Raw genomic sequence first — 16,248 nt, forward strand, 5'->3', positions numbered from 1 at the left:
GCAAGCAAGCAGCACAGTGTCACCTGGGATCTCAGCAGTGCTGCAGACCACAGCCTCATCTATGACTTGCTGCAACCACCTCCAGCCCTATCTTAGCACAGCAGCTACACCAAGAGCTGTAGTCCTTGTAGGCCTTCAGAAGATAGTTACCTGCTCTCCTCTACATCTGCTGCAAAGGATGGCCTCTCCTGATCAGAAAACAGGGCTGTTTAGTCCCCTTTGCACTGATGCAGCCCTTTTACACAAACTTCTGCAAAGCTATGAAACCAAGAACCCCATCCTGAGATGGAGAACAGCTGAAAAAAGTTGACTGCATAAATACAGCAGTCATACCCACATTGCTTGGACTTAGATCTCCACAAAAACAATCCTCTCCCTCCTGCCCTTTTCTTATATAAATGTCCCATTTACTTTTTTCTTTAAACATATGCATCAGTCATTTCACATTTACATTTAAAAATCTGACAGACTATTTGCAGTGCCCCTTGATACAAAAATAAACACTGTAATACTTAATGAGATTAGGAAAGTCAGTAAGTTTTCAATATTGCCGGAAAATAAAATCCACTTTTTCCCTGTGAGCTCATGAAAACAACCAGGAGAGAAGGATGGAATATCAGATAATGCTATTATTAGAAAGCAAGGCTAATGGTTCTTGCACTAATTAGCTCCCTATTGAGACTACCTTAACATATTTGTTCTGCTTGATACACAGTTACTAAAGACCTATTCTTCAGTGATGCAGGCTTTCTTTCTTTACTTCATAACATCTGAATAGCTCTAATTTGAATCAAAGTGCTATTTGGAAAGCCTCTAGCTAAATAATTTTCAGTTTTCTGAGATAACTGATTATTTGAAGACTAGTGTATTAATTTCTCATTAAATCATGAAGTTTATAGTTCATAACTGCATGGACACAAGCTTGTCAGAGTCATCAGCATGTAAGTAGGGCCAGGAAAAAACGTTTTAAAAGCACAAAAAACATACCATTTGTTGTTTTTAAGTAAGTACAAATGGTTTCGTATTTATACTTTTCAACTCTGTCCTGATGGAGACTGGTGTGGAGAAATGCTAGGCTTGTTAGTATCGTCTTAAGCAAAGGAAAGCAATGTGTTTATCATGCCCTGGATAGAGCAAGAACAAGAGCTCAGCAACTTGCTCATCTGGTAAAAAACAGCAAAAAGTTAAGAATGCTGGTATCCATTTTTCCCTGCTACAAATATTATGAGGAGGGATAACAGAAAACCTAACGCAGCAGAAAGACGGCTCTGTTTTGGCTAAAGCATGAAGAACCAAGAAGAAAAACAGTTTCAGCACAAAACTCTGAAGGCCACAATGCCCAGAGTGAAACCTTTGCTTAATTATCTAGAAAATTAATATTACAGTTAACATCCCTGCATATGTTAATGAGAATTATAGAGAGCATGCTATACATATATGACTATGTTACTCAACTCTCTACCTAAATCATGCTATATGTAATCCGTGGGAGAGGAAACAAAGAATTAGAGAATAAAAAGAGGAGAACATGGGGTAAAAATTGGGAGGAAGGGACTGAAGACCTAGAAGAGATGGTCAATGGGCTATGCTCCTCTTCCTTGACCCAAGATAGGGACGCCTTCTTGGTAAGAATTGTGCCTTCGCCCCCTGGCAAAGAATACCCAGGAAAACTTGACCAGCATTATTATAGTATATTAGTGCAACTGCAGTAATTGTATTTATCAATGGCAATTCTGTACTTCTGTTATACCTGCTGTCTTAATAAATTACCTATATTTGCAACTTCACAAAACTGTTTCAGCAAAAGTACCTGGGAAGGCTCTGACAGGCAAACACCAAATCCATACTCTTAACACCACAACTGGCTGTGAAAATTATGCAGGACAACATCTCCTACAGCTGTAGTTAATATTACACTTTTGCTGCCATAATTCCATAAAATAAGGGCACTGGTGAAGTCATGGAAGAGTATATTCCAAGTTTTGGTTTTGCAAATAAGAAATTATAATTTATCTCACAATGAGCAAGCCAATCAGTAAGGGCAATGTTTGACACATAAAGATGATCTTAGAAGAATTTCTCATCAAGCTTTATGAGGAAAAAATTCAGTTACAAAGTCTGGGAAAATGCAACGAACTGCGCTACATTAAACATATCTACTCTTTTCTACATGGATTTTAAAAGAATAGCATCAACCTGAAAGGTATTTTTTTTAAAGCTTTCTCACTTATTGTATCAGTGTTTTAGCCAGTTAGGGTGGAGGAAGATCATTCCAAAAGGATCAGTGACTAGAGACAGGGATGAGGAATGGATCTATTTCTTCAATTCAGTAATTTTCCTCTTCTAACCAGGTCACCATTATGGCTGCTTGTACTGGGAGGCCCCTGGGGCGGCCTGAGGGCAATAAGACCTGGAAGTGCATCAAGGCCCTGACAATAGGAGCTCAAGGGACAGCTGAGCTGGAGGGACCATGGGCCAGCCTCACACAGCTCTTGGGCTACTCCCCTCTCATTTAGGTGCTGTGGGAGGGGAAAAAAGAACCTACATGTCAGGTATGAGGATTTTCATGCGCATCATCTCAGGAAGAAATGTCTCCTTCCACTGGGGACAGGTAAAAAGCCTTATCTCCACCTGGAGAGCTTGTCCCTTCAGAAAAGACTCCCTTGACTTTGGGGGCCTTTCTCTTCATAACAGCCACACTGTAGATGGGTGCCAACAGCTCCTCTACCAACCCTGAGGCAAGAGCAGAGAGTGACTCCAGCACCTTTCAAGGAGCCTGGGAAAGTCTCCTCGAGGGACTCCCCAGGGCTGAGATGAGCAGGAGGTGGCAAGCTGGCTGGGGAAGGGTGTCCCCAGAGCTCACAAGTCAAAATGCCTCTGCACAGCTCTTGGGGCTTCACAGCCACAGCCAGTACCTGTCCACTCCACCACACACACTACTCCTGAAATGCCCTCACTGGGACAACTCTAGTCCCACACTCTGGCCCAAAGCAAGGCTCCCTCCAGCACTCCCAGACTCCATGGCTCCTGCTCTCTCCCTGTCCTCATTTTCCCCAGCCCTCCTCAGCCTTCTTGCCTCACCGAGCCCTGGGCAGCACCTGGATAAGCAGAAGGAGAGTGCAGAGGGAGCAGGGGCTCACTCTTCTCAATCCGCAAGGGCTTTCCTTGGCACTCAAGTTTGTCCCAGGCAAGGCCAGGAGCAAACTGACATGCCAGAGCCTGGAAGAATTAGCCCAAGCCCTGCTCCCCACCCAGGTTCCAGGGAAACACGCAGCCACTTGGGCATCAGCAATATGCTCTCCCCTTGCCATCCACGGGCATCAGCTTGCAGGACATCAGCCCTCACCTCCAGCTCAGCCCACACAGCCCCCTGGGAACCAGCAGGGCCAGGACACATGCCAGGGCTGGGCATCAGCACCATTGCCAGAGGCCTTCATAGGTGGCTGTATGCATTGTGACTCCTGGAGTCCTTTGCTGAGACAAATGGGCCTGGACATAGCCCCAGCAGCCCTCTCCACTGCTTGGAGGAGCCCTTGGTCAGTGCCATCAGTTCTGGGGCATCCCTCCTGCCCTAGATGCTCAGCATCCCCTCATCAAACTCTGCCCCTCCCCTCAACAACCCCCTCCCCCTCTTTGCAAGGCTTTCAGAGACCTGGGCAGACCCTGCCCAAGCATTCACCTGCATCAAGGATGTGAGGAATTGCTCCTTTGGAGGCATACCCTTCCTCTTCCTGCTGCTCCCTGCCTCCCCAGTACAAGGACTGTCTGGCATCGCAGCTCAGATGTATGTTTGTTGCAGTGCTTTCTCCTCCTCCTCCTCCCAAGTCTAGCTTCCTGCAAGAGAAGGAATAAAAAGAGATGAGCTTCCCCCAACCATGACCTTGCTCAGCCAGCACCCCTCCTGGAGCTGGGACAGGGTTTATGGCACCCCTGAATGTGAGTCTGTCTCCTCCTGTCCTCCAGGCAGGCCCTTTACTTGGAGACAGCCTGGCTGCAGGGACTGTGAGCCCTTGGGCCATTCCCCTCTCTTTTAGGTGTGGTGGGAGAGAAGAAAGGAATCAACATGTCAAGTACAAAGATTCCCATGTGCATCATCTCAGGAAGAAATGTTTTCCAGGCTTTGCAACAGGGACAAGCAAAAAAGCTGCTCCCCACCTGGAGACCTTAGAGTATCTCTCTGACATTCATAGCCAGCTGGCATTCCTGGGGAAGAGGGACAACTGAGAGGAGCAGAACCCTGCTCTGCCATGCCATTGAGACACATTTGTCCTCCCTTTATAACAGACATTTCTGTTTAAAAATAGTAGAGGGAATGTCCTGCTAATAGAGATGAACCTCTGTAGATGGAGAGCTTGTCTACACCACACAGATCTATTTGGGGAAGTTACTCTCAAGTAAAACAGCATATGAGTTTCCAGTGCATTTTTTGGTGTCATATTATCTCCCCATGAGAACAGCCTTAGTAAACAGTACACTTAGAAGACCACTAAATAAAGCTGCATATGCTACTTGATAGAAAGACTTCACTGCAAAGTTGTTCATATGTTATAGATTTACATTTTAGAAATTGTAAATAAGCTCTTTGCCACACTGCACCATTCTCAAACAGATCAGGAAAAGCTGACAAATAACACCATCTTTTCCAATAACAGGTCAGTCACACCATTCTGGTTTTCATAAACATGGGAAAAAGCAATGGCAAAGGAGTGGGTATTTGTCATTCTTGTGTAGCTTGTAGCATTGACTCAATACTTACTCAAGCTCCTTTAATTGAGTTTAATGAATTCCGAATCAGGATTTTAATGACCATTATATGCACATATGCATCTAGTTACAAAAAAAAAAAAAAAAAAAAAAAAGAAGACTTTAATTCAATTATAAATGTCACCCAGCAGAGAAACCAGGCTTGCAGCTCTGAAAATGCCTGATGCCTGTTTTCCTTTTGTTAGAACTGACAAAGACTTGCTCTGGAAGGTCACAGCCTCCTCTTGCTACTCTAAGCTTGGAGCCTGGGGTTTTTTCCTCAGAGTGAAAGCACTTTACCTTTTTCACTCTCTGCAAACAAAGCATTGTGTCCGTTTTGAGAACAGGGCAAAAAAGGCCAGAGAGGAGGAATGTATCATGAAGCCAGGTGTGGTCACTTTTTACCTTTTCTGTTTGAATTCCAACAGACAGCAATGACAAGCCTTTTCCTTTTGCAACAAAAAGAATTTACAGACTTGGTGAATAAAAAGAACACTGTGAAATATAACTGCTGGGAGCAGTTAAAAGCTACACATTTTGCCTTACTTTTCCATTTTGTAGAAAAGTACCTCAAAACCAGAAGAAAAGAAAATCAGGACAGGAAAGGAGCTGTTATTCAGGGCTTGTGCCACTTATTACCTGTATTATTGCATGTGTGTGTGTATATATATATATGGAGATGTGCCTATGACTATGTTCATATACATGTATGTTTACGTTATAATATTAGTTTTGTTACATAAGTGTTTGTGAGGTACAATAATCTCAGTTATCATTTTCTAATGAAAAAACTGTACATAGCATGTCAAAAAGGAAGTGAGAGAACAACACTCTCAATTAAACCAGAGGCTTTAGAAAACACCAGTATATCATAACACCTCCTCATAACAGTTACCAGAGCCAGAGGCTGCTGGTGTAGCCGGTTTGTTACTTGTTCCACTCAAGATTGCAGACTGCCATCTTCTGGTGGCCGTACTTAAAGTCACACTGTGAGAGCCGTCTTTTGAATAAAGTTACTTAAAATATCATCTTTATTAATCACAGAATCACAGAATGTTAGGGGTTGGAAGGGACCTCGAAAGATCATCTAGTCCAACCCCCCTGCCAGAGCAGGACCACCTAAAGTAGGTCACACAGGAACGTGTCCAGGAGGGTTTCGAATGTCTCCAGAGAAGGAGACTCCACAACTTCTCTGGGCAGCCTGTTCCAGCGCTCTGCCACCCTCACAGTAAAGAAGTTTTTACTTATGTTAATGTGGAACCTCCTGTGCTCCAGCTTACACCTGTTGTCCCTTGTCCTATCATTGGCCATCACTGAGAAGAGCCCAGCTCCATCCTCCCTGCAAGCACATTTATTCCAGCATAACATTTTTCCTGATATCCCACTAAATGGCACAGGTTGCATCTACACTGCTTTTCAAGGTTTGGTCCATTGCCAACTAAAATCCAAATTAGATTTGTGTCCACATGAGCCCAAGCACTGGCTTAAGGCTTGGGTTGGGGTGGGATGGAAGATATAACACGTAACTTGAGCTAATATTCTTTCTACCCAGGGATGCTCTTACCTTAAGCATAGTAGATGGCCCAGGTATACCATGGCTCACCAAGGGCTCATCAAACCAGCCTAGACCATGTGGTGTTCCATCTGCCCTTGTGGCAATGCTACACAGACAGCATCACAAAAAGAATACAGTCAGAGTGTCCCATTGTAGGAAACACCTTTTGTTTTGAGTCATAGGCAGCTTTTGCTCAGTAATGTCTATATGGCATTTTGCAGGCATTATACCAGTCCTGCACCCTACTTCTCACAGCGTGCTCATAGCGTGTTCAGGCACGGTTAATGTTGAGCTGGAACCTGGTTTTGGTTCATCCTTATAAAACACAGTACAGGTGTAGCATACGCATAAATAATGTGAAAAAATTGGCATATTTCTCATTTAAATTAGAAGCACATTACCAACAGTTTTCTTATTCCCTTCCACTAGGGTGTATCACATTTGTTTTAATTTGTGGAAAACAAAAAATCTGCTCTCCTTTGGCACAGTCTTCAAAACAAAATACGTTGCTGAGATACATTTCTTAGAGAAAAATTGTCAAGAATAAAAAAAACACAGAAGCCAAGGTTGGATTCTCTAATCTCTCAAAAAGAAAATTCACTTTCTAATCACTCAGAAAGAAAATTTGTTTTCGTATGCACACCTGGAAAGGCAAGACTAAAACCTGATTGCTGTGCTCTGAAACTACTGTCTAGTAAGAATCCCATAGCAGCAGCCATAAAATTATCCTTCTTTATGCAATATAGTTGCCACTCTTCCTCCACTTAAATGAACACAGCCAACAGTGCATTATAATTTACTGCATTCTTTCAGGCACAAGAAAAGTAAACTGAAAACACTGCAAGCTCAGCTATAATGATAGACTACATTCATTACATTTTGGCAAAGAGATTTCACAAATTATCTTTTAAAACTCCTGGATTTTCATCTAAAGAGTAGCATCATACCTGCAAGGCTTGTTTTCTACTATAACAGTGCAGAGTTTGCTTCACTTTCACCTGTTTTTCATTTTCATTGTTATGAGAATCTTGTACAGCAATTTTGTCAATCTACTGTCTCAGCCATACAGTCTTCAGCATCAGCTACGAATTGATTTTCTGAATTGACTGCATTTCTGATATATGTGGCCAGTTGGGAAGGACTTGTATCTTTTGTCAGATATGCTGTCCCAAAGCCCTGCTTCTCAATTAAAAACAGCCCCACCCATACACCCAAACTGTTCGAAACTCAGAAGAGTGGCTGACACTGGAGTTGAGCCGAGAACACAACTTTTTCATTTGCTTTTGTTCTATTTCCTGTCATTGAAGTTTTCAATTTGTCACTTTAGTGTTAATTTTCTTTATTATCGTCCTGCTCTGTATGCTACAAACAGCTATGTACACCTTGTCCATGCTAACTCCAAGGTGAACATCAATATTTTTCAGCAATGCTTTGAAAGATTACTTTAAAGTAAATTTTATCTACTTATTTTACAAAGGTAGAGATCTTGAAGACATGGGAAAACCAATGACATTTGTAAGTTTACAATTTGTGAAATAAGAAACTGCAAAATTCGAGCCGCTTACTTTTCTCTCATAGGGTACCCATCTCACTGCCACTGATTATCACGTTCTCTCTCACACTAGATTATTAAACTACAGGTATACTGTTGCTCTGCAAATGTTTTTCTGACTCGAGCTGTAAACAAATTCAATTTAGTCTGATAAAAACTGATCAATAACTAACTTCAGGCAAAAATATGCTGCAAAACAACTGCAAAAACCAAAACAACTTCCCCAAACTTATAAATAAACTAGCTTCCCACTTTCCTTTGCTTTTCAATGGAGGTAACAAAACTGCTTCATCATCATTTTGGTGGTGTATCCCATCCAAAAACTCTAAATTATAAAATATTGAAAGAAAATGCTCTAACATTCAGTTAATAGATGCATATATGTAACTTACAATTCTGTGAAAGATTGTTCATAACTTCCTGTTCCATTATTGGGCTTCAAATGGAAATATTTGCTTTGGTCCTTTTTTTCTAACAAGTCATCTACTGCGTTCTCTATTAATCAAAAAGTATTACCTGTTTCCCAGTAATGCATCTATTATCAGTATTTAAATAAGGGAGAACAACCTGAATGCAACTGAGGATCCTTAGTAACTCTGGCTTTTTTAACTACAGTCTATCAAAAGGATTTTCTAGAAAAAGAGAATGAAAGGAAATAAATGCAGAAAAAATGAAGCTCAGATTATCAGATTTTAAATCCATAAAGAACCAATGCCATCACATAGCAAGGGAGAAGAGCTTCTCTTAAACTGCATTTGTGAAGCAAAACCACTTTGATAATCCCCAGTATGAAAATTTAGTGGATCCATTATTAGCAATTGAAGTAAACTCAGGGTTTAACACTTGTCCCATACTGGGTTGAGCAAAATTCAGAATGCCACAGATCTACCGTAGTCCTTACCAACAGGGAAGTTCAAGTGCTACTGTTCAGCCTGAAAAATACAATTGCAATTTATTAGAGGAACAGTGATTGTTAGAGTCACTATGACTCTAACAATCTATTTTTTAAAAAAGACATGAAATAAGTGTTATCACACAAAGTATTTCCACCTACTTTAAAAAAAATCTTTAGAAAATACAAAATTTCTTTTAGGCCAGAATGGAAATTTAAAAGAAATATATGAAATCAAAGGAGCTGACAATCTATTTTTCAAAGAATACAGTAAGTTTTGATTATGCAACTTGAAATTTTCATGTTCTGTTGTGCAAATAAATTCTCCACACACTCCCCATTTTCTTGAAAAAGCATCTAACATGGTCCCTGAATTGTGAATGAGAGTGATGCTAAATGATGAAATTGGAAATACAACGGGACACCGACAATTTCCTAAGCATTGTGTAATAGATGCAAAGTTCTAAAAATTTAACTCCACACAACCAATCATAGAATTAATACATATTCATTTTTTAAGGATTAAAAAAGTAGATCTACACCATCCAGAATTAAAAAATTACAAGCAGAAGAGAGATTACAATAGCCCATGTTATTTAAGTCAAGTCACTCTACAAATAGTGAGTCATAACTGATTGCATCTGGTTTCAGTTTTTAATTGTGAAGATAAAAATCTTTTAAGTGTCCATGTCTGCTTGATGTTCAAGACAGGTTAGACTAAAGAAAACTACAGCGAATATCCAATAAAAGGATCCAAGGGAAAGGGCTGACCTCTCTTTATTGTGATTTAAGTTTGATGATGCACTATACATGATGAGGGTACCACTATCTCACAACCGATCAGCAGGCAATTCATAAGGAGGTCAAAGAACAGAAAAGGCCATAGAATCATGTATAATTTAGCAATTTCATCAATAAACAATTCTTCAGACACTGAAAGAGGCATGTGGAGAAGGAGAAAGGGAACAAAAATACCACAAACATCTTGCAAGCAAACTTCAATTTTGGGTGCATGCAGGAAACTAGGTAAATAATTTCCCAATTTGCATCAACAACCGTAATAATCATGCATGGAAATACAGACACACATACATTTATACTTTGCACACTACACTTGATCCACTTGGGCAGGTGATGATACTGCAAAAATAAGTAAGATAAATAAATAAGAAAAAAAGAACAAGAAGTAAAAAGCAGCAAATAATTATTCAATCACCTTGGACTTCACCAACTTAGCTTTAGTAACATAACAGTCAACAGTTAAAAGCACAAAAGCAAAACCTCTGAAGAGTAAAACTCTTTACAGAAACATGTAGCTACAATGGCCTAATCAGACCTGACATAGTTATTCTGATTCTTGAATCCTGTAATAGTCATAAAGAATTTCTCCTTATTATGTGTCGCAGTCTACCAGATTTTTTTTTTTTATTGTAGTGTGGTAAAACTAATCCTTCTAAAAGCTATTACTAGCAATTTGTATTTCAAATTTCTGGAGAACAGAAAAGCAGAAACTGTTTTTTGATCATCCATGGTCACATACCTTAATTTAATTTTAAGAAAAACTGTCATTCCAAATAGATTTCTAGTAAGAAACGCTCCAATGTATAATAATATAAAGAAATATTAATATGCAACATCCTGCAAAGTCTAGAAATATTTTAATTTTTTGTTTATATCTATAAAGATTCCTTTTCAAACATCAGTGACACTAGCCACAAAAATTAAATTCAGAAATTTTTTAACTTGTTTTAACTTTTATACATGTTAACTACGATGCACCTATTACAGTCAAACTTATCACCACAGATACTGCAAGTGCAAAGTCTCATCATGCTAAATAAACAAGAGACTAGGAATGGAGTCAAATGCTTTACTGAGTTAAGTGCTCTTAGCTGTGATACTCTGAATTTCCTTTCCACAGTACTTTTTTTCGAGCACAAATATCATAAGGTGACAAGCACAGGAATTTTTACGATGTAATGTGATATTACAAATGCAGAAATTTAGATACCAGAACAAAGCAGAATTCCAGTCACTGTCTTATCACATTGGCTACACATACACTGCATAGGTCTGCAAGAACAGATATTTTTACAGAAATAGTGTATAGCAATGCATTAAGTATCAGAGAAAGTAAAGTAAAATACAATTCTTTGAGACGAAGCAATGACATTTTTTACTTTCATCTCAATAGCACATAAACAAAAAACCCCACATACCTCTGGGAGTACCAAAAAAGGTCAGTTATAACTTTAAATGGACCAATGTAACACTTTAATACTAATTCTATAAAAATTATATTATTTCATTTTTATTTTATTCTTGATTATTCTCTACTATCTAGGGATTATTCCACATACAGAACATTAGGTAATTACAGGTATATACCAGCATGTGTTAGGTCTATTATTCTGTGAAGGTCCCTCTCACCTTTCCCTTTTGCCCTTTTTCAAGAGGAAAATTGATAGCACTTTACATCTAAGACTAAATTGAAATTACATACGCAATTCATATGCCATTTGGATTATGCATTAAAGTGCCATTTGTGCCTTTAGAAATCTGTCTGCTGTCTGAAATGACAGGACTGCTTGCATGCTGAATAAGACCTTTTTCACTTTTCTGAGACAAAGGCACCTGTTTTGCTTCCTCCTTTTGCCATCTTCACCATACTACGCTAAACTTGCAGGTTTAATTTAGTAGACAGGTAGGGACTGACAATTTTAAAATTTTGGTCACATAGATTCACATTTCCATCTCCATGCTTAGGTGAGCCCATTTTTACAGCCTAGAACACAAAACTGTGATCTATTATCTATGCATTTTTACCTGCTTTTTCAATTTGGCACAGTGTAATAGATATAAGTGGAAGCAAGTAACCTCAACTTTTTACTCACAAGCTGAACTATGTCCTTCTCAAATTTCAGTTCTCAGAATAGTTCTCTAACACTGTGACAGATGGACCATGCACAATGGCTTTCCCCTACCATGTGAGTGACAGGGAACAGGAAATCTTATGAAGACGTATAGAAGGAAGATCAGGAAGAAAGTGAGACCCAGTCAGCAGTCACAAACATTTCGTAGCCATCTTAGAATTTTTAATTCCCAGATGGTCCAGGTGGTCCACAACTAGCATCACTGTAAGCATTTATATTTGGGGGAAGGTAGAGCGCAGCCTCTTTTATCCATATATAACCAGTATGGTTGAAGTCTTCCGCCTATAAATTCCTCTTTTCTGTCTTTCATTTTGCACACCACACATTCAATTATCTCTTGACACTAACAAATAAAGAACAATCTATAACTCATAAAAATTGAATGTGGCATTCTACTCTTAAGTAACTGGCTAGTTTTGCACCATCAAGGTAATTATATTACTTAGGAGAATAAAATGTGTGTAGAATATATAAAAATGAAGAGAAGTTATAAATTTTTCTTGCATGTTGGACTTTTTTAATTAGAGGTCTGAGAAATCTGTAAATAGAACCCAAGTGGTACAAGAACTAATATCTTGTCACATGGAATCAATCTGTTCTTGAATGCTGATTGCCTGTTTGTAATCTTCTACAGCCTCTTTATTGAAACCAAATTTACCATGAATATCAGCTCTAAATTTATACATCAAAGCATCATTAGGCTGAACTGACAATGCTGTAAAAATAAAAAATAGAATGTTAGGCTTTTTTTTTTTTTTTTAACATTATCACATGTTTATAAAGAGAGGCATCATCCAAAAACTTTCATCAGTGCTCAAATTCTTCCCCAGGCATATTTCACAAGAGAAAACATATTATATGCATAGAACTTTACATCAAGAGGTAGGCAACTTTGTCATTTATACTCCAGATTTTTTTTTCTCTTTTTGATGCCATTTATGAATCCCAGTTTAATTTTGCCCCAAAAGCAGAAACTATGTTTTCTTCTGAAACACAAGCAAAATCTTTGACAAGAAAACCACTACCATCCAACTTCTGGAACACAGCAATGAACCAAATATCTTACACAGTTTCTCCATTGTATAAAAAGGATTTATTAGATACTTATTGGAAAGCTTAATCTGCTGTTTTAAAAATCTGCTTTAGAGAGAAATTTTTTTTTAAATCTGTCAGCTCCCTGGTTGAGTCAACTTCCACCATCTAACACTATGAAAACATTAGTCATGAAAGCCATGAAAAAACACTATTTTGACAAATTCCACTGTAAAAGTAAACTAATTTCTAAAACAAAAACAAACAAAAACAAAAGTTATCCTTTCAGGAAAGATCATTACCTGTGCAATCAAGTGTTGTCAAATCAAAGCCACATTAATAAATTTTGTTTCAATAAAATTAATACAAATTACACATAGCTTTAGTTACTGGAAGAAGTTTGCCTGTGTATCCAGAGTTGCTGATCTCGTGTTAGTAGCAATGGCAAACGCAGCAATAGAGTAACATAGCTCAGCTGTTTTGAACCTGAACAAAAGTTTTGGGTTTTACTAAGATCAAGATGAAAGTTTGATTCAGTTCCTTTTCTCTATGAACCACGTCTATTCCCAACAGAAAAGGTTATGGAAGCCAAAAACTGTTTCAAAACTTGTTCTACAAAGAGCATGTTCATTAAATTTCATGTTTATATATAAAATAAGCTACTTGAATGTTGTTTTCTAGGCACCTAGACATCTCAACACATACACAGACACACAAAAACTCAAAAATTTTTCAGACTTGATAAGTATAGTCTTTTCCCATAACTTCTTGCCGCAACTTCATTTAGAATGGGGCTCTGTTCAGCTGCTAATGGCAACCGTTATATGAAACAGTTTATCTTCTCATTTGCATATTCTTTCAATTTTGAGAATGGAAAAATCCCACAATTAATTAGCATGTTTAATTTAACTTCCTCTTTTTAATCACATCATAATATCTGATCAAATTAGGTAGAAAATATATTAGGCAAAATACACACATAGTTTTGGAATCATGAAATAAAGACAAGTAGTTTGTTATAGTAATTGTTAGTATGCTACCAAACATAATCATGACAGGTAAATAAAGATTACCTGTTGAAATGTCTTTCTCAGCTAGTTCATATTGCTTCAACCCATTACAGAAATTTGCTGTGTTAAAATACACTGCTGCAGAGAATGGGCAGAGACAAATTGCCTTCTCAAAGTCTGCTTTGGCTTCTTCAGAATTGTTTGCTAATGTATTTGTAATAGCACGATTCATAACAGCAGATTCATTTCTTGGGTCATGTTGTAATACCTTGGAATAATAGCAATAGGCCACAAAACACATGAATTGGAGACAAAGTATGCTGTTAAATTTTGACAAAATTGCTTACATACAACTTATAAATTCCAGTTTGTTTCTTTAAGCCGTTAGTATTCTTAAGTCTTTACTTGTTCTGTTCAGCATTCTTTGTGCACAGAAAAGAGACACACAGCACCGGCGTGTTTATCCGTAAATAGATCTATCATCACCCAGACAGGCTTCTGAAAAATAGCAGCTATTTATGCTGAATTGTAATTATAGCAGAAGAAATAAGCTACACACTAAGGCCAATTTGAATTAACATAGAAAACAGTTTCTAATGCAACACCTAGTCTTGAACTTCTTTCTTCATAATTAAACAGCCTCTGTGAGACAGTAAGGAGTCACAGAAACACAGTGAAGAGGAAAAACAGCCTATGCAAGACCAGTTATGGATCAATGATACCAGATGCATAAGAAAAGAAATTATATGATCACAGAAGCAGCCATATGTGGGGCACTGACCTGGGACTCCTAAGGAATTTTTTTGATCCAAGTCTAAATAATGCTCAAGAGCAATAAGGAATCTAACTCTTTTTTTTTTTTTTCTTACACGATCTGCTTCTTGTGCTGTATGAAGTATAATCTCAGTTTAAAATCATATGCCAAGCCTGTACTATACATGATGAATTCCTTTATAAGTGAACTGCAAGCTGTAGTGTTTACAGATGCAACCTTAGGAATGAATTAATTCAAGTAGATGAAATGTGCTGAAGCATCCATGCTGGTTCTGGGTTTCCACAGCTGCTGGACCACAAAGCTCCAATCAAATCAAAGCCTGACCCTATGCCCAGGAAATGTGACTGGAAGACCAAAGGAAAAATCATTGCAGGGGCCTCCTGCAAAATAAATGGTCCTTGCCTTCAAGTAGACATCAAATTCTCCCAGAGGAATTGCAGCATGCAACTCTTCTGTACTTCAAGATACCCACTGTATTTAAGCAGAATTAGGTGATTTAAAACTCCAAAGTTGCTGTGATAATAGGAGGAAGATCTGACTTCTTGATTAAAGTTCATCAGCAGGAAATTATTTTCATTCTGCTTGTCATGGTTCTATAGTGAATCTGAGCAAGTTATTTAAAGTGTGTGAGTTAGACTCGGGGGGGCAGGGGGAGTTACTGAACATGAGTAGAATTTTGGTATCTCAATTATTTACAAATTTTTGTGATGTGTATCCTAGCTGTCATGAATCCTAGTTCATTCATATGAATGACAAAATACATACTAGTAGGGCAATTATTTATTATTACTACAGATTAATTCATCTCCTGGTAGAGGACCATGAAATTCAATGTAGGAAAGCTTCATGTTAATTATATACATACTTAAAGACAGCTTTTTACCAACAGCATTTATTCAAGGAAAAAAGTTCTGAAGACAGTATAATGACAGACTGTAGACTTACCCATGAAAATTGTCAGTTATAGAAGTAGATATTTGCTGCATTGAAATAGGCTAATGCATAGTTTGGGTCAACAGAAATTGCTTGTTGGTAGTCCTTCACAGCACAGGGTAGATATCCCATTAACTGATTGATGATACCCCGATTTGTTAGCCACGGAGTGGTGACAGTGAGCTGAAAGGAAAAAGTAGATGCATTCTTACTCAGGGAAAATTTACACTTCTAAAGTAATTTATTCAGGGTTTCAAAGATACATTTACTTTAAAAAAAAAAATAAAATAAAATCACACCTAATCCAAATTGTCAACTATTAATGTACAGTATTGCTAGCTTCATAGCAACAGGTTGATTTTAGTAAAATCGCTTTCAGCTAACATCTACCTTTAGTGTGGCATTTGTATCTTGAAATGCAGCAAAAGTTTCACCCACTTGAAGGCAGACAAGCTCGTCCATCATATGCAGCATGGCGTTTTGGATCAATGCAAATGGCAACTGTAAATTGGCTCCATGTGCTCTGAAGCTTTCCAAGGGCCTAAAATGAATTGCAATGTGTAGACAATAAGAAATTCCAAACATATTAATGGTCCCACTTAAAAAATTACAGCAGAGACAGGCTGGAGAGACGGGCCCATGCAAAATTCATGAAGCTCAACAAGGCCAAGTGCAAGGTCCTGCACCTGGGTCAAGGCAATCCCAAGCACAAATATAGGCTGAGTGATGAGCAGACAGAGGGCAGCCTTGTGGAGAAGGACTTGGGGGTGTTGGTGGATGAAAAACTGAAAGTTAGCCAGCAATGTGCACTCACAGCCCAGAA

At 38.4% G+C, this 16,248-nt stretch overlaps 1 protein-coding gene across 1 annotated transcript in view; it reads right to left on the reverse strand.

Annotated features, from left to right (window-relative positions):
- Window positions 1–1,080: 1,080 nt before the first annotated feature.
- TTC6 (tetratricopeptide repeat domain 6) overlaps window positions 1,081–16,248 on the reverse strand; it is a 72,536-nt gene continuing 57,368 nt past the window's right edge. The window contains 9 exon segments of the mRNA XM_086462978.1: window positions 1,081–1,163; window positions 3,680–3,834; window positions 4,164–4,273; window positions 6,308–6,404; window positions 12,258–12,390; window positions 13,781–13,999; window positions 15,431–15,608; window positions 15,816–15,876; window positions 15,878–15,966. Of these exon segments, the coding sequence (XP_086319104.1) occupies window positions 1,081–1,163; window positions 3,680–3,834; window positions 4,164–4,273; window positions 6,308–6,404; window positions 12,258–12,390; window positions 13,781–13,999; window positions 15,431–15,608; window positions 15,816–15,876; window positions 15,878–15,966 (1,125 nt within the window).

The sequence above is a fragment of the Leptosomus discolor genome, chromosome 3 (assembly GCF_034619465.1).
Source record: "Leptosomus discolor isolate bLepDis1 chromosome 3, bLepDis1.hap2, whole genome shotgun sequence".
Lineage (NCBI taxonomy): Eukaryota > Metazoa > Chordata > Aves > Leptosomiformes > Leptosomidae > Leptosomus > Leptosomus discolor.